Source organism: Sceloporus undulatus, chromosome 5 (genome assembly GCF_019175285.1).
Source record: "Sceloporus undulatus isolate JIND9_A2432 ecotype Alabama chromosome 5, SceUnd_v1.1, whole genome shotgun sequence".
NCBI lineage: Eukaryota > Metazoa > Chordata > Lepidosauria > Squamata > Phrynosomatidae > Sceloporus > Sceloporus undulatus.
Genome location: NC_056526.1, coordinates 796,212 through 820,770, shown reverse-complemented (window position 1 = coordinate 820,770; position 24,559 = coordinate 796,212). Strand labels below are relative to the sequence as shown.

At 48.6% G+C, this 24,559-nt stretch overlaps 1 protein-coding gene across 1 annotated transcript; it reads right to left on the bottom strand.

The window, feature by feature from the left end:
- Window positions 1-4,150: 4,150 nt before the first annotated feature.
- Window positions 4,151-18,856, bottom strand: LOC121931397 (protein FAM71F2-like). Its single transcript, XM_042469121.1, has 7 exons — window positions 18,663-18,856; window positions 16,440-16,618; window positions 15,820-16,075; window positions 14,549-14,652; window positions 11,775-11,842; window positions 8,404-8,657; window positions 4,151-4,254 (listed from the first exon to the last, which is right to left on the bottom strand). Exons 1-6 carry the CDS (start codon window positions 18,807-18,809, stop codon window positions 8,449-8,451), a joined length of 963 nt encoding a protein of 320 aa, XP_042325055.1. The 5' UTR covers window positions 18,810-18,856; the 3' UTR covers window positions 4,151-4,254; window positions 8,404-8,448.
- Window positions 18,857-24,559: the final 5,703 nt, after the last annotated feature.

Here is a 24,559-nt window from a genome sequence, read left to right as displayed (position 1 = left end):
CAGGAGCTGCACCCCAACTCCATGCAGCGGTGGGCAAACCTCTAGCCTTGCAAAGTACAGCATCATCGAATATCCACAAAACAGTGATGCCTTTATTGGACCAACCAAAACGCACAGTATAAATGTAGAATGCGTTTGGAGTTATGTTTTATGATTGGGGGGATTTTTCTTTTTTAAATTGAAATTTTAATTGTATGCTGTGTCATTTTACTGTTGTAATCCACTTTGATTCCTTGAGAAAAAGCAGAATATAAATAAATGGTTGTTGTTGTCATTGTTATTATCAGAGAATCATTGAATCATAGAGCTGAAAGAGACCCCCAAAAGGGCCATCCAGTCCAACTCCTATTCTGCCATGCCATCAAAGCTCTGCAGCAGATCAGGACTTGCTTTCTTAAGGGGTGAGATTTTCTCTGGCCTCGCTGTTAGTTGCTATGAATGGCTGGATCAGACCACAGTTTGTCATAGAATCATAAATAGAAACAGAAAATCATAGTTGGAAGAGACCCCAAGGGCCACCCAGTCCAACCCCCTTCTGCCATGCAGGAACTCTCAGTCAAAGTAGCCCCATTTTGACAGATGGCTATCCAGCCTCTCTTTAAAGACCTCCAAGGAAGGAGTGTCTTCCACTGTCCAACAGTTCCTCCTAATGTTGAGCTGGAATCTCTTTTCCTGCAGTTTGCCTCCATGGCTCCATTGGGTCCCATTCTCTGGAGCAGCAGGAAACAAGCTTGCTCCCTCCTCAGTATGACATCCCTAGGGCTCTATCATATCACCCCTTAACCTTCTCTTCTCCAGGCTAAACATCCCCAGCTCCCTAAATCTCTCCTCATAGGACTTCATGGTTTCCAGACCCTTCAGCATTTTAGTTGCCCTCCTTTGGACACATGGCTCCAGTTTCTCAATGTCCTTTTTGAATGGTGTTTCCCAGAACTGGACACAGTCTTATTCTAGGTGGGGCCTGACCAAAGCAGAATGCAGTGAAAGTATTATTTCCCTTGATCTAGACATTATACTTCTATTGATGCAGCCTAAAATTGCATTGGCCTTGTTAGCTGCCGCATCACACTGTTGACTCATGTTCAACTTGTGGTCTACTTGGACTCCTAGATCCCTTTCACACATATAAGTCTCCTTAAGCCAGGTGTCCCCCATATATACATGTTACATATATGTAACATGTATAATGTGCATTTTGGTTGGTCCAATAAAGGTATTACGTACTGTTTTATGGATTTTGGATGATCCTTAACTTTGCTATATGGCCAACATGGCTACCCCTGGATATGTTTTCTACCATTACAGTGATGTAAAACTTGGGCGATGCATTTAGGCATCCAAAGGAAAACAGGCAGTAAAGCTAACCAGAGAATGAAAACACAGGAAGCATTCTGTGTGCAAATGGCGTTCTGCGTCTTGCTTTCTGCAAAGTCCTAGGCCAGCAGGCAAACCATGTTGGATCATTCAGGTTGTATCTGCACTGTAAGACAATGGTTTGACACTGCTTTAACTGGCATGGTTCCATGGTATGGCATTCTGGGATTTGTAGTTGCCCTCCTTTGGACACACTTCTTAGCAGCTAATAGAGAGGCCATAGAAACTCTCAGCCTTCAGGAAGCAAGAAAGTAAGTCCTGGTCTTCTGTGGAGCAAATGGACCATAGGGCCATCCACAGCCAGGAGAGCGGAGGGCAGGAGATGGCCGTGGGGCAGGCAGACTAATCCCCCTGTCAGCAGCCAGAGAAAGAGGGAGAAGCCCTCCCACCTTCCCCAAATATTTGCCCTGTCAGTCTGCTGCTGGAAGAGAACCCCATTTCTCCTCTCTCTCCATTGCGTTGCTCTATGGGAAAGTGATTAAAGGATTTCCGCTCCTCACAGAGCTTTGCAACTGGCCAAGAGATCTCCCCAAGTGGAACAAGGCCCCAGCCCCAGGATTTGGGGGTGGTTTCAGTCCATAGAGTTGAATCTGACCCTTTGGTGGTCTTAGTTTAGCTCTTCCGGGCAGCTTCTTCTCCAAAGGGTCAGCTGCCCTTTCCCAATGGCATCCCCGTTTGGTCATTTACCAGCCTTTGGATGGGGCATCTAAAAGATGTATAAAAGACTGGGGTAAAGCTTAGGAACTGGATGAGTTATGCACTGCACTTTGCTTTCCTTGGTATGTTGCTTCAGTTAGTGTTGTTTTATGTATTTAAATTTAAATGCTTAAATTCAATCTATTTAATTCAATCAGGATGCAAAGGGACCTTGTAGCACCTTTAGAATACAGTAGCTGAAAGAAACAAGTTGGTAGCATGAGCTTTCCTAGAGAAGACTTCAGATGCATGTTTAAATATGCATCTGAAGAAGTAGGCTGACCTTTGCGAAAGCTCATGCTACCGAATTCTTTCAATATATTTGGTTGGACCTTATCAATACGATGACCTGAGTTAGGCGTTAATTATAAGTCATTAGTTGTTTGCAGAAAGCTTATTGGAGATTTGCAATAATATATATATATATATATGGTTGATAATAAAATAAAAATAACTGGGGGGCGGGGGGTGGATAAAATATTGGTATGCCCATCTGAGTTATGCTACTGGGAACCAGAGCATGGAGCTAAAATACAGCTGGCCTCCTTGACTTTGGAGAGCGAGGTTCGATTCCCCGGCAGCCATGGAAACCTATGGGGAGACCTTGGCCGAGTCACACACTCTCAGCCCCAGAAAACCCCATGACAGGTTTGCCTTGGGGTCACCATAAACTGGACATGACTGGAAGGCAAGCAACAACAGCTGCAACAGCAACAGTGACCCCTTGGTTCAACCTCTTTTGTCTTCAGACCCATCCGCTCCTGTAATGTGCCCCCCCCCAAACATTTCTGAGTTGAATTTGGCCCTTGGACTGAAATGCAACCCCTGGCCTTTGGACATCTGGGGCAGGAGAGGAAATGCCCAGTGCTTTGGGTACGGGAGGGTCGCCACCCCCCCCCCCCGAAACCCCCTCAATCCAACATTTTAGGGCAGCTTGAACATTGCCATGCGCTCCTGCATCCAGGAAGGAACCGGACAGCACATATTATTATTATTATTATTATTATTATTATTATTATTATTATTATTGGTATTTATACCCCGCCCTTCAGCCCTAAAGGCTCTCAGAGCGGCTTTTATTGACATAGATACAGTTACACAGTCAAAGCCTTTGGGATTAACCTGGGATCATAAAAACCCCACCCAAAATAAACATTGTTTTAAAACACACACACAGAAAATTTGCAAAGGCCTTAACCCACCCACTCCCATCTCTTGGCATGCCCTCTGTGCCATCAGAATTGTCCTCACCCCACCGAACCCCAAACCCTATTGCGACTCGCGAGGGGTGAGGCACATCTTTCCCACTCCCCCCAACATGGTGCCAGATATTTGGGTGTGGAGGGTCCCCAGTTGCATCTATTTCCTCCTCCTCGGGAGTGGGAGGGTGGTCTCATGCCAGGGATTGGGCAGAGGGGGGCTTCCTCTGGCCCTGGGTACCAGAGATGGCAGGATGGACCCTATACACCGGACAATTTTCAGGGGTCTGGGGTCCCTTTTAGCCCCCTCCCCAAAACACTCCTGGGATTAAAGCAGATTAAAGAGGGGGTGGGTGGGTCTGGGGAAACTGGCCCCCGCACCCACAAGGGAGCAAATATTTTTCCAGGATTTTTTTTGGGGGGTGGGGGCGGCCACAAAAATGCTCTTGGTGCCCACCCATGCCATGGGCCACCCCTCCCCACCTTTGATCTATACCCTAAAAACTGGGGTGGGCATTGCATGGGGCTCTGGAGGTAATCACCCCTCCCCAACCCCTCTAACCCAGGACGCATTCCCAAGCCGCCTCCAAAGAATGCTCCCGGGTACCTTCCCAAAATGGCCACTGGCTGCCAGGCTGTGTGATTGACAGCTGCCCTTTTGAGAATATATCTGATGCAAAAAAAGGGGGACATTTGGGGTGCTATTCTGGGGATGTGGGGGGGGGGTTCCTTTCACTATGGGGCTGGTTGGATACATGCGCTCCATTCACTAGACTGTCCCACGGCTTCAGCGTATGCTGAAAGCGGCGAAAGCAAAGCCCGCGCATGGCACAGGCTCAGAGTATGAAGACCCCTGTGCAAAACAAACAATTCCTTTATTGGTGGAAAGCAATATATCTACATTTTGGGAATGGGAGAAACAGGGATGGGCTGCACACTCTTTTCCACCTTGGATCGTAGCTCCGTCCGTCTCCAGCTCTTCATTCTAAGACAAAGAGAAATAAGAAACACTTTATCCTTACTTTGATTTATGAGGAGGAATCTGCGGATTTTGTTCCTTGTATTTTTCTACATATATAGTTATATATATTTTCCTTGCTTTAGAGATTAGGGTTATGTTTGTATTCTGTCTTATGTTTACTGTATGATTACTCTTTGTATTGAATGTTCTTATTGTAATCCGCTTTGAGTTCGTTGGGAAAAGGCGGAATAGAAATAAATCATTGTTATTATATTCCTATTTTCCTTTGGGAAAACAACACACTCATCTCCCAAATGATACCCAAACCACTAACGTGTTTTCAGATTATATACATGTACCATTGAACTATGATGATGATGATGATGATACGATTTATTTCCGCCTTTTCCTTGCAGAATCAAGGCTGATTACAAAACAAAGGAATCAAATACAAAATACACATCCCCATCAAATGCATCACAGCAAAACAACAACAATAAAGTAATTACACCAAAGAAATAAATATAAAGAATCCAAAGTACACAACATAACAAAAGCATAATAATGGAGGCATAAAATAGCATAATAGTTTAAAAGGCACTTCCCTGGCAGCAGAACAACAATCAATACCAAATGACATATGTTGAAATAACAGGACATGGCATAATAATCAAGCATAAGATGTTATCATAAGCAGTAACACAACCCCCAACTCTTATACTAGGAATAAGACAGATAGAGAGCAGGCCAATGGAGAAGGGCCATCAGGGGCAGCCAGGCTGCTTGGGATTAGCATTGTGCGCATCCCCTGGTCCTCCTCTGCCTGCCGCCATCTCTCTCCATAGTGAATGTAATAGCCATAAAGTAATTATTCATGTCCACTGCAGGCGGATGATGATGTTCTCTGGGCCGGTTCAGCCAGGTGTTCCGGCTTTTGAATTGCCGCTCTCTCTGCATGCCTCCCTCTTGCCACCGACTGGTGGGCCGCTGGACTCGGGGGTCTCTGTGCCGGTGGGGGGTGGTCCTGGGCTTGGAGCCTGAGTCTTAAAGGGCTGTGCCGGTGGGGAGCCTAAATCAGTATCCATGTGTTCATCCATAGGTTCTTCTGCAAGTGAGGTCTAAGGTGGGTCACGATCTCTCTTTTCCATGGCCTCTTCCATCCCTTCCTCCTTCTCTTCTTCCATCATCTCTTCTGCTGCCTCTTCCATGGGCTCTTCCATCTTCTCTTCTGTTGCCCCTTCCTTCTCCTCTTCCATCGCTTCTTCCGTCTCCTCTTCCATCTCCTCTTCCATCTCCTCTTCCGTTGCCTCTTCCTTCTTCTCTTCCATCTCCTCTTCCATCGCTGCTTCCTTCGCCTCTTCCATCGCTGCTTCCTTTGCCTCTTCCATTGCTTCTTCCTTCTCCTCCATCGCTTCTTCCTTCTCCTCCTCCATCGCTTCATCCTTCTCCTTTTCCATTGCTTCTTCCTTCTACTCTTCCATCTCTTCTTCCATTGCCTCTTCCTTCTCTTCCATCGCTTCTTCCTTCTTCTCTTCCATCGCCTCTTCCTTCTCCTCTTCCATCGCCTCTTCCTTCTCCTCCTCCATCGCTTCTTCCTTCTCCTCTTCCATTGTTTCTTCCCTCTCCTCTTCCATCGCTTCTTCCTTCTCCTTTTCCATCGCTTCTTCCTTCTACTCTTCCATCTCCTCTTCCATCGCTATTCCATCGCTTCTTCCTTCTCCTCTTCCATCGCTTAGAATCATAGAATCATAGAATCATAGAGTTGGAAGAGACCACTAGGGCCCTGATCCAGTCCAACCCCCTTCTTCTGCCATGCAGGAAATCCAAATCAAAGCATCCCTGACAGATGGCCATCCAGCCTCTGTTTAAAGACCTCCAAGGAAGGAGACTCTATCACCCTCCGAGGAAGGAGTGCATTCCACTGTCGAACAGCCCTTACTCTCAGGAAGTTCCTCCTAATGTTCAGGTGGAATCTCTTTTCCTGGAGCTTGCATCCATTGCTCCATTGGGTCTTGTTCTCTGGAGCAGCAGAAAACAAGCTTGCTTCCTCTTCAATATGACATCCCTTCAAGTATTTAAACAGGGCCATCATATCACCTCTTAACCTTCTTTTCTCCAGGCTAAACATCCCCAGCTCCCTAAGTCGTTCCTCATAGGGCTCCATGGTTTCCAGACCCTTCACCATTTTAGTCGCCCTCCTTTGGACACATGGCTCCAGTTTCTCAATGTCCTTTTTGAATTGTGGCGCCCAGAACTGGACACAATATTCTAGGTGGGGCCTGACCAGAGCAGAATACAGTGGCACTATGACTTCTCTTGATCTAGACACTATATACTTCTATTGATGCAGCCTAGAATCGCATTGGCCTTTTTAGCTGCCGCATCACACTGTTGACTCATGTTCAACTTGTAGTATTCTTGGACTCCTAGATCCCTTTCACACGTAGTTTCATTCAGCCAGGTGTCACCCATAATCCTATATCTGTGCATTTTATTTTTCCGCCCTAACTGCAATACCTTACATTTCTCCGTGTTGAATTTCATTTTGTTAGCTTTGGCCCAGCTTTCTAGTCTATTCAGGTCATTTTGAATCTTGATCCTGTCCTCTGGAGTATTAGCTATTCCTCCTAATTTGGTGTCATCTGCAAATTTGATAAGTATGCTCCCAATTCTGTCATCCAGGTCATTGATAAAGATGTTGAATAGCCTTGGGCCCAGGACAGAGCCCCACTGGACACCCCACTGGTCACTTCCCTCCAGGATGAAAAGGAGCCATTGTTGAGCACCCTTTGGCTTCGGCCGGTCAACCAATTACAGATCCATGTAACAGTTCCTTTGTCTAGCCCACATTTTACAAGCTTGTTTGCAAGAATGTCATGGGGAACCTTGTCAAAGGCCTTACTGAAATCAAGATCTACTATATCCACAGCATTCCCTTCATCTACCAAGATGGTCATTTGATCAAAGAAAGAGATTAGGTTTGTCTGGCATGACTAGTTTCTCTGAAACCCATGTTGGCTTTTTGTGATTATGGCATTGCCTTCTAGATGTTCACAGACTCTCTGTTTAATGATCTGCTCCAGAATCTTTCCTAGTACTGATCTCAGACTAACTGGACGATAATTGTTGGGATCCTCTTTTCCCCCTTTTTGAAGATGGGGACAACGTTTGCCCTCCTCCAGTCTGCTGGGATCTCTCCTGTTTTCCTTCTTCCTTCTCCTCTTCCATCGCCGCTTCCTTCTCCTCTTCCATTGCTGCTTCCTTCTCCTCTTCCATCGCTGCTTCCTTCTCCTCTTCCATCGCTTCTTCCTTCTCCTCCTCCATCGCCTCTTCCATGGCCCCTTCCATCTGAGTGGCCGGTTTCAAAAGGCCTGAGCCATCTGATTCACCTGGGCTCTGTGGAGCGTCCTCTTCTGGGGAATGGCCTTTAAATTGCAACCGCCATCACACTCGATATCTGACGCCTCGTCAATGAAATCCATACTGCTGGGAGTCTTTTCTTTACATCCCTTTTTAGGTCGAACATTCAATGGTATGGGAGGATTAGGAAAGCCCATAGGCCCGTTATAATTTGGCCAAGATGTTATCTTGGTGGGTTTTATTCTCCTTGTAATAGAAGAACCCACAAAACGCTGCGGGACGCTCGGCGCCACCATGTTGCTTCCGCAGAATGCGTCTGGGCATGCATAAAATGGCAGCTTCTTGCTACGGAATCGAGCTCTCTGCAGCCAGCCTTCCAGTTGGCCGGCGCAGAGCACATGATTCTCATGGGGACCAAACCGTTGGTCAGGGGCACGCAACCTCAAGGGCCAATCGGAAAACATGGAGAATCTAGCACGGCCGGGCAGTTTGGGATGCGTGGTTCAGAGGAGGTCCAGAATCGGCAGCCATTGATCAGAGAGGGATGAGGGATGGTCTTAGAGGGGTCACATGGCCTCAAGGGGGCTAATGGGAAGACCCAGGATCAGTGGGAGGGGGTCAAACCACCCCCCTATTGTTTGGGGTGGGTCACATGGCCAGGATGTACCGCCCTAGTATTTCCAGGGAGGGACATGCCCATCAGTTTGACAGGCCATCAATCAATCCATTTTGACAGATCATAAATCATTCTTTGACAGGCATCAAACAGTCATACATAACTTTTGACAGGAGCTACGCCTATGTACTACTCACTCTCTCGTGGGCACGGGTGCGAGGGAGACACTACATGGCTGGACGCTACTTGCACCCGGCCGCAGCCAGGCTGCTGAGGCGGCAGTTCGGCTGCAGCCAGGAAGGGGTCTCTTGCTGCCAAAGGCCGTAGCTCTGGAGGTCAAGGTCCGAGTTGGTGGCCGCCGAATCGCTGCTGCCTCTTCTCGGGGGCCTTTTCGGCAGGCGCCCCTTGCACCGGGCGCACACCAGCGGCGCAGGCATGTCATAGAAGAGGACTGTGGGCAGAAGACAGTGGGCACAAGTGGGTCAGGCCAGGCAGGACGCAAGGAAAGAAGACCCCAAAACAACTTTAACAACTGGTCAAAAGCCATGAGAAATCTTGACCGGAGGATTCTTGGACCAGCACTTTGGGACTGATCCAACACGAAATTGTCATGCAGTTGTTTTGTACATTTTCTGCCCAAAACGGTAATAGATAGATAGATAGATAGATAGATAGATACTTAGCAACTCTATGGTCAATATTTGCCAGATGTTGATCATTGAATAACGCTGGAGGACCTACAAATGCCTACAAAGTGTTTTCTCTAGGGATTTCTAGGTTCTGCAGCACAACTCTATGGTCAACTTCTGGCAGCGTTGTGCTGGAGGACCTAGAGATTCCTAGAGAGGACATATTGAGGACATATTGATCAAATCTGCAAATAACCAAATCCGCAAAAGTCAAAGCCACCAAAGTGGAGGGCCGGCTCTAGATCCCTGCAAAGTAGGACAGAAACCTTGCCGGCTGCCAACCTTTCAGTCGTTCGACTTGCAAGGAGTAACTTGGACCCAAAGCACACGCTCTTCCTTCCCAGAAAAGAACGGCGTTACTCATCCCGCTGGCTCTCATTGCAAAGCTTACTCAGGGCAGGAGCTTGCTTTATTTATTCACTCAATATCTACCCTGCCTTTCCAGGGATGGGATCCAAGGCATTTGCAAAATGTCAAGAGAGAAGCTTAGCTTTAAAAACAAAACAGATTTTTTTACGGAAGTTAAAAGACAAATAACAGTTCTGCTTAAAAGGTCAAAATGGTTTAAAATGCATTTAATACACTATTTAAAATCTGCACGGAAAGAAAAAGCGGAGAAACAGACCCAGATGTGTGATACAGAGGGAAAGGGGGATTCTGCGCCCAAACCGCAGCATTTCCTCTCTCCAAACTACACATCCCAAGATTTCGTAGTCAAAAAGTGGGACCCAAGCATTGCAATTGTCCAGTCTGGACACAGAAGACCAGGCGGGAAATCTGGAGGGTTCTGGGGGTTATGGTTTTTGGACACAGACAGGATCTGAGACTATCATTCACCTCCTTCAGTTATTCCACTGTTTAAAATGCTTTTCTAAAATGGACTGAATTGTTTCTCTTGTTTCACATTTTAAATGGTCTCATTAACAAATTGTCAGCCTTGGCTGAAGAGCGGGCTATAAATACATGTGGCTATTAATTGCATGCGCTGATTGTATTGCAATCCCCCCAGAGATCTCATGATATATATAAGCGCTTCCATAAAGAAGATACTTCCATAGGGAAAAAAGTAAATCCTTCTTCTAGTTTATTTTTATGGCGCTGTAAATGTACATAGTGCTGTATCTAAAAGATGTATGTGTATATATGTATACACACACACACATACATACATACATACATCATATATATGCACATATATACATATATAATGTTAAAAAACAGATAATGCTCTTAACCATCCATACAACATCTCTTAACATTACATTAGCATTGTACAACAAAACAAAACACAAACAACAACAATCACACATATTTCAACATTTGCACCATAAGCTTTCTCTTGTTGTGATAAGGTTTTTAAACACCTAAGCTAACCCCAGTTTGGATACATTAGCAATTAATTATGACAGCCATATTTTAATATCCACTTTAATCACCTACACACTTTCTTTATCCTCTGCTTTTTATGTCCTCTAGCTATCTCTATGGGGTTTATCACACCGAGGCTGATTTCGGCATTAAAGAGAGATTAAAATGCATATAAAAAAGCATCCTGCAAATAAAGCGGAAATGGCAAGTAATTGCGCAAATGATCATCACACGCAATTGCGCAAACAAAGTGATATCAGAAATGCATTTTTGCTGAAACCCCCAAAGTAAAAAGGTGCACATTAATGCTTCTTTGTGACCACTTTAATGGCGGGTTTTGTGTGACATTGTGTGGAATCATTACATGTAATTAGGCTATTTTCCCAGGATATTCATGGGATAAACTCTCCTTCGTGTGATAAACGTGAGTCCCAGTCCTGGGAAAAGAGCGGGATATAAACAAACAAACAAACAAACGAACTCCTACCTTTCGTTTCCTGGCTTAAATTTTCTTTTCTGTTCTAAAATAATGCAAAGTAACTTCTGCACCAAAACTCTTTAAGCATCTTTGCAGCTGCAGCCCGTCAAGAACCATTGATCTGCGTTAATTAACAAGCGACGAGTGTGGCATGGCCATATTCATCTCTTGTTAATTAACGCAGATCAATCGTTCTTGGCGGGTTGCAGCTGCAAAGCTGGAAGAGGAATTCCTGAAGCCTTTGCAAGGACCAGCGACAATTCCCTTTTGTGCTTCCAGAAGACCCTCTGGCTGAGTTGCTATGAATTCCTCTTTCCATGAACCCTGATGCAGCATCCTTTGCTTTATGGAACTTGGAGGAAGAGATGGCCTTCTTCAGCTGGGATTTGTCTCCCCCTAATGATGGATATCCATGCTGCAAGTGATCACCAGGGAAGCCCAATAATTTCCTCTAATCAATCAATCAATCTTTCTGGCTCTTCTTCCAAGAGTGAACCCATCACCATTTGCAAAAGCTCAGCAGCATCTACCTTGATGGAGAGCCGCTCCCCAAGTCCCTTCCTGACCCTCCACTGTATGAAAAGTAACTTCTAAGAGGAAAAGGAGGGATTTGAACCCAAGTCCTTTGGCCGACACAGCGTCCACTCCAGCACTGACCCTTCCCTGCTTAGTCTCCCCATAGACAGACTGGCAAGGGGCCTTTTTGGCATGATTTTAGAGGGTGCTGGAGGCCAGGAGATATATCCAACCCTTTATCATGGGTTCTTAGCATGTACTATAAACCATTTAAATCACTTCCAGGTTAAACCACAAATACCTGAACAGGACCTATTAAGCCAAAAGCGGCATCTGTTTAAAACGAGGCACATGGACGCTTCGGAAGGGCTGCAATTGGGGTGCAATGGGTCCCCAAAGGCTTTAATGGAAAGCATTGGTTTTATTGCCACAGAGAAACCAGCATTGGCTCCTCTTGGTCCTTGGAGGTCAATAACGGTTGCCATAAAGGTGGGTTGGCGGCAGAGAAGTTACTTACCACTCAGGTCAAGGGAAAGGTTGGACGTTCCTTCCTCCTCCTCCTCCTCTGTCTGGAAGGAGACTCTTCTGTTGGGGAAGGAAGGAAGGAAGGAGATATAAGGAATCATAGAATTGGAAGAGACCCCCAAAAGGACCATCCAGTCCAACCCCATTCTGCCATGCAGGAAATCTCAACCAAAGCATCCCCATTGACAGATGGCCCTCCAGCCAGGGTCAAGATCTGAACCCAGGAAGATGTGCTGATTTATAAGCGTGGAGATCTATGGTGGCACATCTCTTGCTGGACATCACAAAAAGCCAAATGGACCCATTTCCCCAAAACTCAACGGAAGATCTCTCACAATACAGAAAGCATGCAGGCATCTGACTAACATCTCCAGTTGGTTTGGTTTGTAACCTCTTGCCTGATGCAGAAGAAGCCAGTGGAGCTTTGAATGCTTGCAACACATATATTGTGCATTTCAGTTGGCCAGCAAAGGCATCCCTGATGGGGTTTCAATGGCGGTTGTGTGGGTTGAGTTGTTGCTGGGCGCCTTCAAGTCGTTTTCAGGTTATGGCAACCCAGAGCTTTCTTGGCAAGATTGCCTTTGCCTTCCTCAGAGGCTGAGAGTAAGCGACTCTCAGAGAGTATGTGAGGATTCGAACCCTGGTCTCCAGAGTTGTTATCCAGCGTCCAAACCACTGCAACATGTTAGCTCCAATGTGGCGGCCCTCTCCTAGGGTTGTCCTGACCAGATTCCTTCAGAGAGACTTGCCCAATGGGTTTCCATGGCTGGTGGGGGATTTGAACTCTGGTCTCCTGGAGTCCCGGTCCAAAACCCAACCCACTCTTGGCTCTGTTGCATACTATATACATATAGAGATTTACAGAGAGTAGATCCTGGCATCCCAGGCACCCAAGGGCTGGATGTCCTTTGCAATGAGAACAAATGATGGGGCAGCTGGCATCTTTTGCAACTGGACAGTGGGGCCAGAGCCGGGCGCAAGTGAACAGATGCCACAAAGGAGGACAAGTACCTCAGAATGTAGGACATCCGAGGAAAATGTACAGCGTTAACCAATAAGTTCTCCAATGTTATTTTAATTTCTTGTCAGCTATATTTTATTGTTTGAATGTTAAGATGTCCTAATATGTGCCATGTTTCATTGTTTTGCAGAATGTACTGCCATAGGCAGGTTTGTTTTGTCTATTTTAATTGATGCCATGTACAGCGCTGTGTAAATTTACAGTGCTTTATAAATAAAGCTTAATAATAATAATAATAATAATAATAATAATAATAATAATAATAATAATAATAATAATAAACAAAAGCTAAAAGCACTCATATAAATATAAATTCATTTCTGATGGTTTATTTACAGCTATATTGTTTAGAGGTTGTTAATTCCTGTTCTCCTCTGCCTTGATCCATGGGGAGAGGTGGGTAAGAGACTCTAGTAATACTACTACTACTACTACTACTACTAATAGTACATATACAGTACTGTATTTTAGTGTGTGTGTGTGTGTGTGTGTGTGTGTGTGTGTGTGTTGTGTGCTTTCAAGTCATTTCTGACTTATAGCAACCCTAAGACAAACCTATCTTGGGGTTTTCTTGGGCAAGGTTTGTTCAGAGGAGGGTTGCCATTGCCTTCCTCTGAGGCTGAGAGAGTGTGACCTATTGCCCAAGGTCTCCCAGTGGTTTTAATGGCCAAACTGGGAACTGACCCCTGGTCTCCAGAGTCACAGTCCAATGCTCAAACCACTATGCCACACTCCCCTATTATTATTATGTACTCAACCTTGTTGACTTGCAAGATTCTTGTAGAACTCTGCGCAAGACAAAGGCTTAAAGTTGTACTATTCTAGCAAAAAGCCTTTGACGAACTCCACGTTTCAACTATTCCTGTCTTTTGCCCATTGTGCTGAAATGAAGGGAAAGGGCCCTTTCAGCATTTGCTGTCCTTATTCCCTCTGAGAAACAAAGGTGCCTTGGGCTCTGGGTGCAAGTCTCACCTCTTGCTTCTACTAGGAACTTTAGCAGAATCTGGCCTATCCCCCTCTTTGCAGGGAGGGCAGGCTGCCAAGAGAATGCATGAATGTGAGGCTATTCAATGGGCTTCTTAATCATGCTCAAAAGGGAGGCCATTTTGCAATTCCTCCTGGGCAGAAGGCTGAAATGTAGGACAGGCCCTGGACAAGGAGGGCATCTGGCCACCTTGAATGGAGGACACTTTGCAATTCCTCCTGGGCAGAAGGTTGAGATGGAAGGCATGTTCTGGAAAAGGAGGACATTGTTGGGTAAAATGTCCCTTTATACGGCTGTAAATGGCGAGGAACACCAGGTGTCAACCCTTAGTAATGTATACAAGGACTCTGAAACCCAGAGCTGGTGGGTTAGTTTGGAGAGTTTGGAGTGTTTGGATTGTAAATATAGCAGACAAGTGTATGTTGACAGACATCAGAGCTTTTGTTGTATATATTGCACATGTTGCAACAGGAAGATAAAAGCCTCCGAGGACTTTGGAAGAAGCCAACTGTGTTGCCAAATGCTGCAGTACTGCATACTGGGTTGTGCTTCTGCACTCTGCTGTGTGTGAGCTCCTCTTGAGATCAGGCACCTCAGGCAGTGCTGAATGCCGGCACCTCTGTTTGGGCTTAGTTTTGGTTTGCTTTCGTCATGGCAATATACGAAGGAGAGCCAGCAGACATTGGGTCACTTTAGTCTAATGGCACAAACACAGTGCCACCTTTTGCTGGCATAGCCCCACTGCTAGGTGCCCACATACCTCCTCTGCTTTTCCTCTTTCTTGGGCGGCTTCCCCGAAATTTGGGAGAGGATGCCCGACATCTTCCTGCTGACTCTCTTCATCACGCTCTGGGTCTCGGCGTGCTGCAGGAGGAAGAGATGGCAGCCATCAGCATGTGCCATTTGATCTGGAGGGTTGCCCTCCAAAATGACCCAAAGGTCCTCCCTTCGGGATCAGGCATCCAACTGGGTGCATATACTGCTATCATTGATAACCCATCAATCAGCTCCCATCCATCCATCCATCCATCCATCCATCCATCCATCCCTCCCTCCCTTATCAATGAACCATCACCTCTAACTTTTGCAGGCCAAAGCAACTGTTCTTACGCATGGATTTCCATCTGGAGAGAATGGCTTTTTGATTTACAGTATATGCTGGCACACCTTATTGTTTTATAAAACTATTCCTATTCTTGCTTTTCTTGGTGAGATCTGCAGACCTGGCTGGCAAACAAAATCAAGATTAGTTAAACCAACGATGAGTTTAAGGCAGCAATAATAAATCAAGTGGGCTAAAAACATATCAAACAGTTTTGACTCCCTTTAAACCGTTCAATATGTTCTTAGCCTCCTTGATTTCTTAACACTGTCTTCAGTTCGACATGGTTTAAAACCACGTCGACTTTGTCAGACAAGTCTGGAGATCTCTCCGTAAAAGGCAAGGAACGTTAATATTTTTAATAAAATAACAAAATGAGCCAGTTCAAAGCCACGTTGCGCATACGGTTTGGGATTAAAAGCATGAGGAGGCTCAAGGCTTTGGTTGCAAAAAGCCACATTTTGTTGGGTTTTGGGTGGCTGCTGTTTGTTCAGTGTGAGCAGCACTCAACTCCTCCAAATTTGTGCAATGCTCTGGAAGAGTTTTTAATGTTTACATTTAATGCTTTGTTCAATCAGCCATTTATTTGTTTGGAAGAGACCCAGCAATGGAAGAAGGGGCTTTAATGGGAAGCAGGGATGCCTGCGTTTGCATGAGAGTACTTTGACTTTCTCTTTCTCCTTGATGTGCTTTAACATTGTTTCAAATGCAGCTACTTTAATATTTGAAATGCTGTCATTCATAGGCCTTGACCATAGTCCTGCCATAAGGCAGCCCAACTGAAGCCATCCTCGTCCCCAGATTAACACTCTGTAGTCTGGATTAGCTGGCAATGTGGAAATACCCCTTCGGCAACCTTGCATGGAGGGGCTGGACTTGGCATATGGCAATGGGGCAGGAAAGAGGCCCAGGCCTTGGGGTCCATATACCTCTGCAGAAGAGCTGCTGCTGGAAGGGCTGCCACTGGGGACCAGGCTGTGCCGGATGCGAATGGCGGGGTCCTTGGTGGTGATGGAGAGGCCTCGCTGGAGGATGTCTGCCAGCCGGCTCCAAAGGGCAAAGACGGCCCTGGGGTGGTCCTGGTGCAGCTGCAAGTAGTACACCTTCCGGGTCACCGTCTGGATGCGCAAAATGCGCTGCCTGGCATCGTGGACGGAGAGGCGGACGTACCGGAGGGGCAGCATCCTGGGGAAGCGAGAAAAGAGTTGGGGTGCAGCCGACGGTCAAAGGCTTCTCATGACTTTTTGGGGCACATACTCTACTTAGAAAGGAAGAAGTGGGGGCTGCCCCACCAAAGGCAAAGCCACAGCTGACCCCAGCACCCCATGAGGTGCACATCCAAGACGCTCGGCATTCCTGCTGCAGGTGACCTTGGTCCTCTTAGAGTTCCTCCTGAAATATTTTAGGTGTCCTTCTTGGGGGGAAGGAACCAGGATTCCCGTGGATCGCCCCAGGCAAGTTGCACAGCTCTGGACCAAGATCCCAGGCTGGAGCTGCCCACCCACCAAACCCCCACCCACCGACCCACCCAGGCCAACTGCCCACTTACCTGGTCAACTCGAGGACCGGCTGCTTAGGGGTCTCACTGTGGCCCCTTGAAGATGGCCGCCGGCGCTTGGCCATCAGCAGGACATTGGGAAGCGGGAGGCAGGGGTCCGAGGAGGTCACTCCCATGGTCACGATGGTGGGCATGTTGGTGATGTCCACCCATTTCCCCTTCTTTGTCACCTGTTGGGAAACAGGTCCCCCACCCACCATGCCAAGGGCAGGCCAGTTACAGGTCTGGGCCACATAGTGCCACTGCATTTGCACACACCACCCACAAGCAGAAAGGCTTTGCCTTCACAAAAGGAGAAGGACCTGGAAATAGCTGATGGATGTGGCAGGAAAGAGAGGCTGAACCTCAGAAGATACGCAATGTGGCTTATACTGACACAACACCAGCATTTATAAGATGGCTGCCCCTACTTTTTTGAATCTGGATGCCATCTGTCACAGGGGATGCTTTAATGGAGAGTTCCTGCATGGCAGAAGAAGGGGCTTGGACTGGATCAGGGCCCTTCTTGGGGTCCCTTCCAACTCTAGGATTATGAAATTAAATATAGCAATAGCAAGTACATTTCTATACCGCTTATCAATGAACACTCTCTAAGCAGTGTGCAATGTGTACAGTAAGCCAATTGTCCCCATCAAGCTGGGTATTCATTTTGCCAAAATGCGAGAGGATGGAAGGCTGAGTCAACCTTGGAGCCCTCTTCTAGGATCGACCTTACAACGTTGTGGCTTCAGGACCAGCGATTAACTGCTACATCACCATCCTTTGACCTCCCTTCCAATACTTAAACAGGGCTCTCAGATCACCTCTTAACCTTCTCTTCTTCAGGCTAAACATCCCCAGCTCCCTCAGTCTCTCCTCATAGGGCTTCATGGTTTCTAGACCTTCCACCATTTTGGTCTCCCTCCTCTGGACATGATTCCAGTTCCTCAACATCCTTGTTAAATTGTTTTGCCCAGAACTGGACACTATATTCCAGGTGGGGCCTGAACAGAGCAGAATACAGTGGCACAATTACTTCCCTTGATCTAGACACTAGACTTCTATTAATGCAGCCTAAAATAGCATTGGCCTTGTTAGCTGCCGCGTCACACTGTTCACTCATGTTCAACTTGTGGTCTACTTGGACTCCTAGATCCCTTTTACATGTGGTCTTGTTAAGCCAGGTATCTCCCGTCCTATATCTGGACATTCAATTCTTTCCCTGTCTTCCACACCACATCTCACTAATGCTATGATTCCATTTTAACAGCCATGGCTGCGTCCTATGGGATCCTGGGATGAATAGTTTAGGGAAAGACATTTAGCATCCTCCGCTCAAGAGCCAAACAACAAATCCTGGGAGTCCAAAGGATGGAGTTATGGGAGTTATAGTGTAACGGCAATACTACAATTGTGTAGTGTGTAAGGGCCCTATTTTGTGGATGCAGAGAACAGAAATTTGACTACTTTTGATCGTGCTCCTTGTCTCTCTTTTTTAAAGTGTGACTGTGAGCGTGAGCCTTTTGTCTTTTGCACAGACAAGCTCTCAACAACATCCCAGGCGAGCCAGAGGCATTGCCTCCAACGTTGCATGGTTTTTGAACCATCTTTGCCCGAATAAGAAGCCAGAGCAATTCCAAAGTGCACATAAATGTTTTTTGCAGCTTGTGTCCTGGGAAGTTTTCAAGAACGGAGGAAGCGCCTGCAGCCAACATTATTATTGAGAGTAATATTAATATTAATATCCCGCCTCCCTGTGCAACACAACCTTACACATTAAAACAATACAGACCCATATCCCAAAATCCCACCCCCCTTAAAATACAATTAAACAATTCATTATTTAAAACATACCTTAAAATGAAAAATTAACAAATAAAGCTGCTTCGGGTTTCTTTGGAGGAGTGCTATTTAAATGATGCATGTGTCCTAAAAGGCTGGAAGTCACACCAAAGCCATAATCCAGTCCTAAGGACTGGAGCACAGCTTTGGCGCAGCTTCTGGCCTCTTAAGATGCATGTGTCATTTAAGCAGCATACCTCCAAAGTGACCTGTAACAGCTTAATTTTGGCCTGTCTGTATGGGTCCAAACAGATGTTTAAAAGCTGTCTAAGGTGGTAATCTAATGGATCACCTCCGGCGGGCTGTTCCATAAACTGGGAGCGGTTGCCAGAAAGGCCCTCAGACACGGCACCAGTCCCTGACCCCCTGGGAAACAAAGTGCCCCTTCTGTACCTGGATGAAGTTGCTCTCAAAGACGGCTGACCGGGGGAAAATGTTGTAGTCCGGGGAGTGGACCAACTGGCAGAGCAGCCCTTCTTCCAAGCCAAGCTCCCTGTTGTTTAACTTGTTGCCTTTAGCCATGGGGGTGCGTGGATGCATGGCTCGAGGGGCTGAGCATGCCTTGCGGGGGACACTGCTATGGCCTGTCCAGTCCACCTCCAGTCATGGCCCTCTCTGGACAGCCAGCAGGGGGCAGTGCTGAATGGAGCCGGAAAAGCCCAGCAGGTGAGGCTGCAGCACGCATCACAATGACATTGCCATGGGGGCGGGGCTAGCTGCTGGGGCTGTGATGATGTCACACTGAGCCCAAGGTGGCAATGGAGGGGCAGCTGCTGCCTGGTGGCAGGGGGACCAGGCATCCCTCTTTTCCAGGACGGGTCCTACATCCCAGCCTTCTGTCCAGGAGGGATGTCCAAAATGGCCTCCATGTGGGGCATGACCCAGAAGCATGCATTTCTATTTCTATGAGTCTTTTTGCCTTTCATTTGGTCACATCCCACATTTTTCTTGAATGTCCTACATTTTGCAGGGCCTTGTCCAAGGTGACCAGACACCCCCGTTTTCCAGGACATGTCCATTTCAATCTTCTGTCCAGGGGGAATTTCAAAATGTCTTCCATTTAGAGCATACCTAAGAAGCATGGATTTACATTTATATGTGTGTTTTCAGTTTTTATTTTGCAATGGCCTACATTTTCCTAGAATGTCCTACATTTTGTAGTGCCTTGTCCTCCTTTGCGATGATGACATCAGGTCACTGTGTTCCACAGTTGGTCTGTTGGAGAGGCACAGCCCAGCCTTCCAAAATGTTGCTCCACGACGTTCCTCCGCGCTTCAAATAAATGCTTCTGCAAAGTTGTTTGGAAAAAGATATATGTGTTTATTTTAAAAGATTACAATGGCTTCCAAGAGGAGAAGCTCCCCTCTTTCTTAGGATGGGAAAAGGCACTGAGGAGTACAGACTACAAACATAAATACATTCATACATACACACAGGCCAGGAGGAACCTGGGACCCATAGAAAACTTAAAACTCACAAAGGCACCCTTATTCAGAGATCCAGACTAGAAAGGCATTGACTTCTACTGCAGATCCCATGGTGCACTCCAGAGGGGGAGAGAGATCACATTGGTGGTACAACCATCCCTTTCCCAAAACAGCTGCAACCAGGAAAGCCCTCCACTGCTGGACTGCAATGCCCAGCATTCTTAGCCATGGGCAATGCTGGCTGGGACTTGCAGTCCTGCAACATCTGAAGGGCTGCATCATCTCCACTGCCGCTTTCAAAGGCAACACTCACAAAAGAAGATGGTAAAGTAGCCTTGAAACTTTTCCTTGCAAAGTTTTCCATCAACGCAGAGAAGGAGCGGAAATACAAGGACTGAGGGCATCAGGCCATTTGGCAATGATGGGCACCGGACTGCGTTCGCTCTGGCCTGGCCTCTAGGTCAGGGTGGCCATCATGCCAGATGTTGATGGACTGCAACACCCAGCATTAGTCACCCTTGGCTAGGCTGGGTATAAGGCTGCTGGGGGATGCAGTCCATTCACATCTGGAGGGGGACACAACTCCCATCTTTGCTTTGGAACCAAACAGCACCCCGTTTTGGGCCTGTCTTTGCCACCTCCCCTCAGCAAACTCAGCAACAAAGCCATAAGAAAAACATAAAGGCATCCAGGTTCAAATCTATCCCTGTCCCTGCCAAGCCCCCTCCGGTCCTGGGACAAGGGAGGGGGCAATATTTGGGGCCAAAGGAGCCAATTCCTACTCTCAGGGAGGGGCACAGTCAGGGTTCATTTCCATCACCCCCAAAACGGGGGGTAACCCTTGTGTCTGCGAACCAGAGGTGGGAATCATGCAGTTCTCCATATATTGTTGGGACTCCACCTCCCAACATTCTCTCACCAAGGACTATGCTGACCACCTCCAATGGGAAACGCAGCCCCACAACACTTGGAGGGCTGTGCAGTTCCAACCCCTGCTGTTCATTTATTAAGGGAACCCAGGAGTTTGCTGGAGGGACGCTGAGGTTTGGGGTCCCGTGATGCCCCTTTCTGGGCTTCTCTTCTGCAGTGCAGGGAACTCGAGGGGGCAGTGGGTGGAAAGGAGGGGATCTAACTATGGCAGAGGGGCTCCCCCCTGCACCCCATCTGAACCCAGGGTGGATTTGGGGGCAGTGGTGCTGGCCAGAACCTTTCCCCAGGGTGCCAGGCCAATTTGCTTACACTCTTGACCCAGTTTTCACATGCAGACCAAGAGCAGATGCAGCCAAGAGGCTTAGCCGAGGGGACGGAGGTTGTACTAGTTATCACTGCAGCCAAAAAAGAAAGCAAGAAGAACCCAGAACTGTTTGTTCACATCACTGGTCCAGCAGTGGAAAATCAGTGGCACCCAGAAGTCTCACTCGCTACTAAAAAAGAACCCAGGTCCAAAGTTTCCAGGGTTCACAAGGTGAGCGCCGTCCCGATCCATCTCTGAGACACAATGAATCCAACAGAGCCATATCTCAAGCTGCAACAGGGAAGTTTTGCCAAAGTTTCAGAAGAGTCCTACTGCCTGCCCCATCATCCACTGGGGAGCAAGGATGGTCAGTTTCACACATGCACACATTTACACATGGCACATCCATTTGGCACAGCTAGCCAAGCATGTCCTGCAGAGGCTCACGGGAAGGAGCCGGCGGCTTTGTTGGTCCTGACATCTCCCCCCAGGACTCTGGGGCTTTGGCCATCTTCGGACCCCGTCCAGTGGCCAGAGAGGCAGGGGTCCAGGCTCTGGAGGGGCCTCAGGTCGCCCAGAAAGTCCACCAGGCCAAAGAGAGCCGAGAAGATGGAGAGGACGAGGCCCAAGAGGTAGAGCTTCACCAGCCAAGGCATGGCGGATGGCCTGGGGCTGGGGGCCACCAAGGGATGACCCTGGGGTCCCAATTTGCGCAGAGGTTTTGCCGGCAGGACTCAGCTGGCTCCTGAGGAGGAAGACAGAAGAGACACTGAGAAGGCCCAAATTCACATGGTTTGTGGTTGAACCACAACACTCCCTTAGTTGCACACAGGAGGGAATCAGAGGTTGGACTGCAACTCCCAGCAGCCCAGAACAAAGACTATGGATCTTCCCTTATTTCCTTATGGCACACAGGGGAGAACAATGTGAACAATCGTCTCGCCAGGGCATAGATGTGGCAGAGTTAGTCTCAAAGGGGCTGCAAGGTCCCTTTGCACACCAGACCCACAAGTTCTGCCTTTCCATGGCTATTCCCACAGCCTGATTGTGAAGGTCCTTCCTGGGCAAGGCTTCACTCCCTGCATCTGAGGAAGAGGACCAAGGCTAGGAAAGCTGATGCTCCAACTTCTTTTGCAGACTAAGTCTCTGAGGGGCTGCAAGGTCCCTTTTCATGCCAGGCCCACAGGCTTTGCCTTGCTAAGGCTGAGCCTTTTGTGGGGCTTTCAGGCTCTGTGGCCGCGTTCGGGAAGAGTTTATTATTCCTGACGTTTCACCTGCAGCATCTTCAGCAAATGCTGGCATGGAAGAGAGTGGGCTGTGTGTGTGTGTGTGTGTGTGTACATATACACTGTGTGACCCTGGGCTGAGAGGAAGTCATGATTTCCATGTTAATCTCTGCATTGTTCTGTGCTTGAATGGCAAGGTCTCCATTGTCTGCTGGGCATCCCTCCTGGCCCTGAGGGCTTCCTCATTTGCATTTGCTGGCTCTTGGTCTTCAGGACTGGGAGCCAAGCAACACAAATCCTCTTGGCAGAACCTTCCATCTTCATATAGACACAGACCCAGACACACACCCCGCTCTCTTCCATGGCAGCATTCCCTGAAGATGCCAAAGCCACAGATGCTGCTGGCGAAACGTCAGGAAGAAACTCTTCCAGGACATGGCCACAGAAACCCATGGCTGCCGCCATGCCAGCCTTTGCCTTTGCCTTCTAGCAGAGGTTTCCAAGCAGGGGCTGGTGGTCCTCTGCCGGGGCTGCTTTGTGGGGATGCACTAAGGCCAGCCTCAGCCCTTGCCCAAAGGGAAGCCAGCCTGGCCCCGAGGGAAACACTGCGGCAGCCCTCCTCAGCCACGGATTCGGTTATCCACGGTTTAAAGCATTCCAAGTCTAAGTCCCAGAGAGCAAAGCCTGGCTTTCCCCTTTCGCTCTGCCCTCCTCCTGACTTGAGCCGGGAGAGAGGGGCGTTGCTCATAGAGGAAGGCCCCGATCCAGTCCAACCCCCTTCTGCCATCCAGGACCTCTCCATCCAAGCTCCCCGGACAGAGGCTTTGTCCTCCCAGGGGTCCTGGAGCCCAACTCCAGCGGATGACCGGGGCCCCTGCGCTGGCCATCGAGGGTCACGATGGCCTCCTCCTCCTTCCCTCCGGCTGCCTGGGGGCGAGCCAGACCGGTCCCTTGGCGGCTGCCCTGATGCTGCGGGGCTGAGAGGGGCCTGCCTGGGACGCCCCTCGGGGCTCTCCTCCCGCTCCCTGCCGGCCCTGCTCTTCCTCCGGATGCCTGCCTGCCTCTGGCTCCGTCCTTCGGGCTCGGCCTCTCCGGGGCGACCCCTCACTCACTCACTCGCTCGCTCGGCCGTGCCTCCGCAGCCTCTCTCCGTCCGGACCAAGTGCCTCGGCTGCCTCGCTTCTTCCTCCTCTCCTCTCCTTCTGCCCCGCCCCTCGTCGCAAGCCCCGCCCACTCAAGCCCAGCCCCCTGCCCCTCCCAAGGCTCAGCGCCGGGCATGGCTTTCCCTCCCTGGTCCCTGCAGCTTGCCTCCATGGCTCCATTGGGTCCCCTTCTCTGGAGCAGCAGAAAACAAGCTCGCTCCCTCCTCCTCCTCCTCCTCCTCCGTATGCCCTCCCTTCCTTCAAACCCTTAAACCGGGCTATGATCATCTCCCCTCTTCCTAAGCTTCTCTCCTTCCTGATCGGGCTTCATGGTTTCCAGGCCCCTCCTTCTGGAGTTGGGGGCCCAGAGCTGGACACAGCAGCATCATTCCGGGCGGGCGAGGCCTGGCCAGAGCAGAAGAGAGGGGCGCTCTCCCTAAAGGAGGCGCCCCTGGGCCTTAGGAAGAGCTCTTGGGGGGGGGGGCTTCAAAGGTAGGAGAGATGGCATCCCAGGGTTGTGTGTGTGTGCTTCAGCTGTGAGCCCCTGCAAGGCAGGGGTGGGCTGGATGGCCTCAGGAGACCCTTCCTTCACTTCAGACCCTGAAAGAGGCTGTCATGGAGGCACAGAGAATATGCACCCCACAGAAGTAGAGAAACACTTCCGGATTATGGCCTATCACAGGGTTGCCTTGCACATTTCTTTGGGGGGGGGTTGCCCTCGCCGTCCTCTGAGGCTGAGAGAGAGTGGCTCACCCAAGGTCACCCAGCGGGTTTCCACGGCTGAACCAGGGTTTGCCTTAGGGTCACCATAAGCAGGAAGTGCGTTGAAGGCACACAACCACCGCCACAACAACAGCAACACCAAGAAGAGGCGTTGTGACCTCTCACCCCAGAGCCAGGCCTGCCAAGGGGAGAACACTGGCCATTCGTCCCTCTTGACCCCCAGGCGCACTGCACCTGAGGCTCCGGCCATTCCCTGCCCAGCTTGGCCTGGCCCTCTGGATGACTGACCCTTTGCCCAGATGGATCTGCCTTGCCCCATCCAGGAGACCGGCCTTTGTGCCAGACAGAAATGGCAGGTTATTGTGGCACCAGAAAAGGCAAAGGCGCTCACAAAACTACAGTTCCCAGAATTCCCTAGCATTGAGCCAGGGCAGTTAAAGCGGTCTCAAACTGGATTATTTCTGTAGTGTGTTTTGGAATGCACTGGCAGAAAGGGAGCCTGTATCTTTTCTAACCCCTTTGCCTGAGGAAGAAGCCA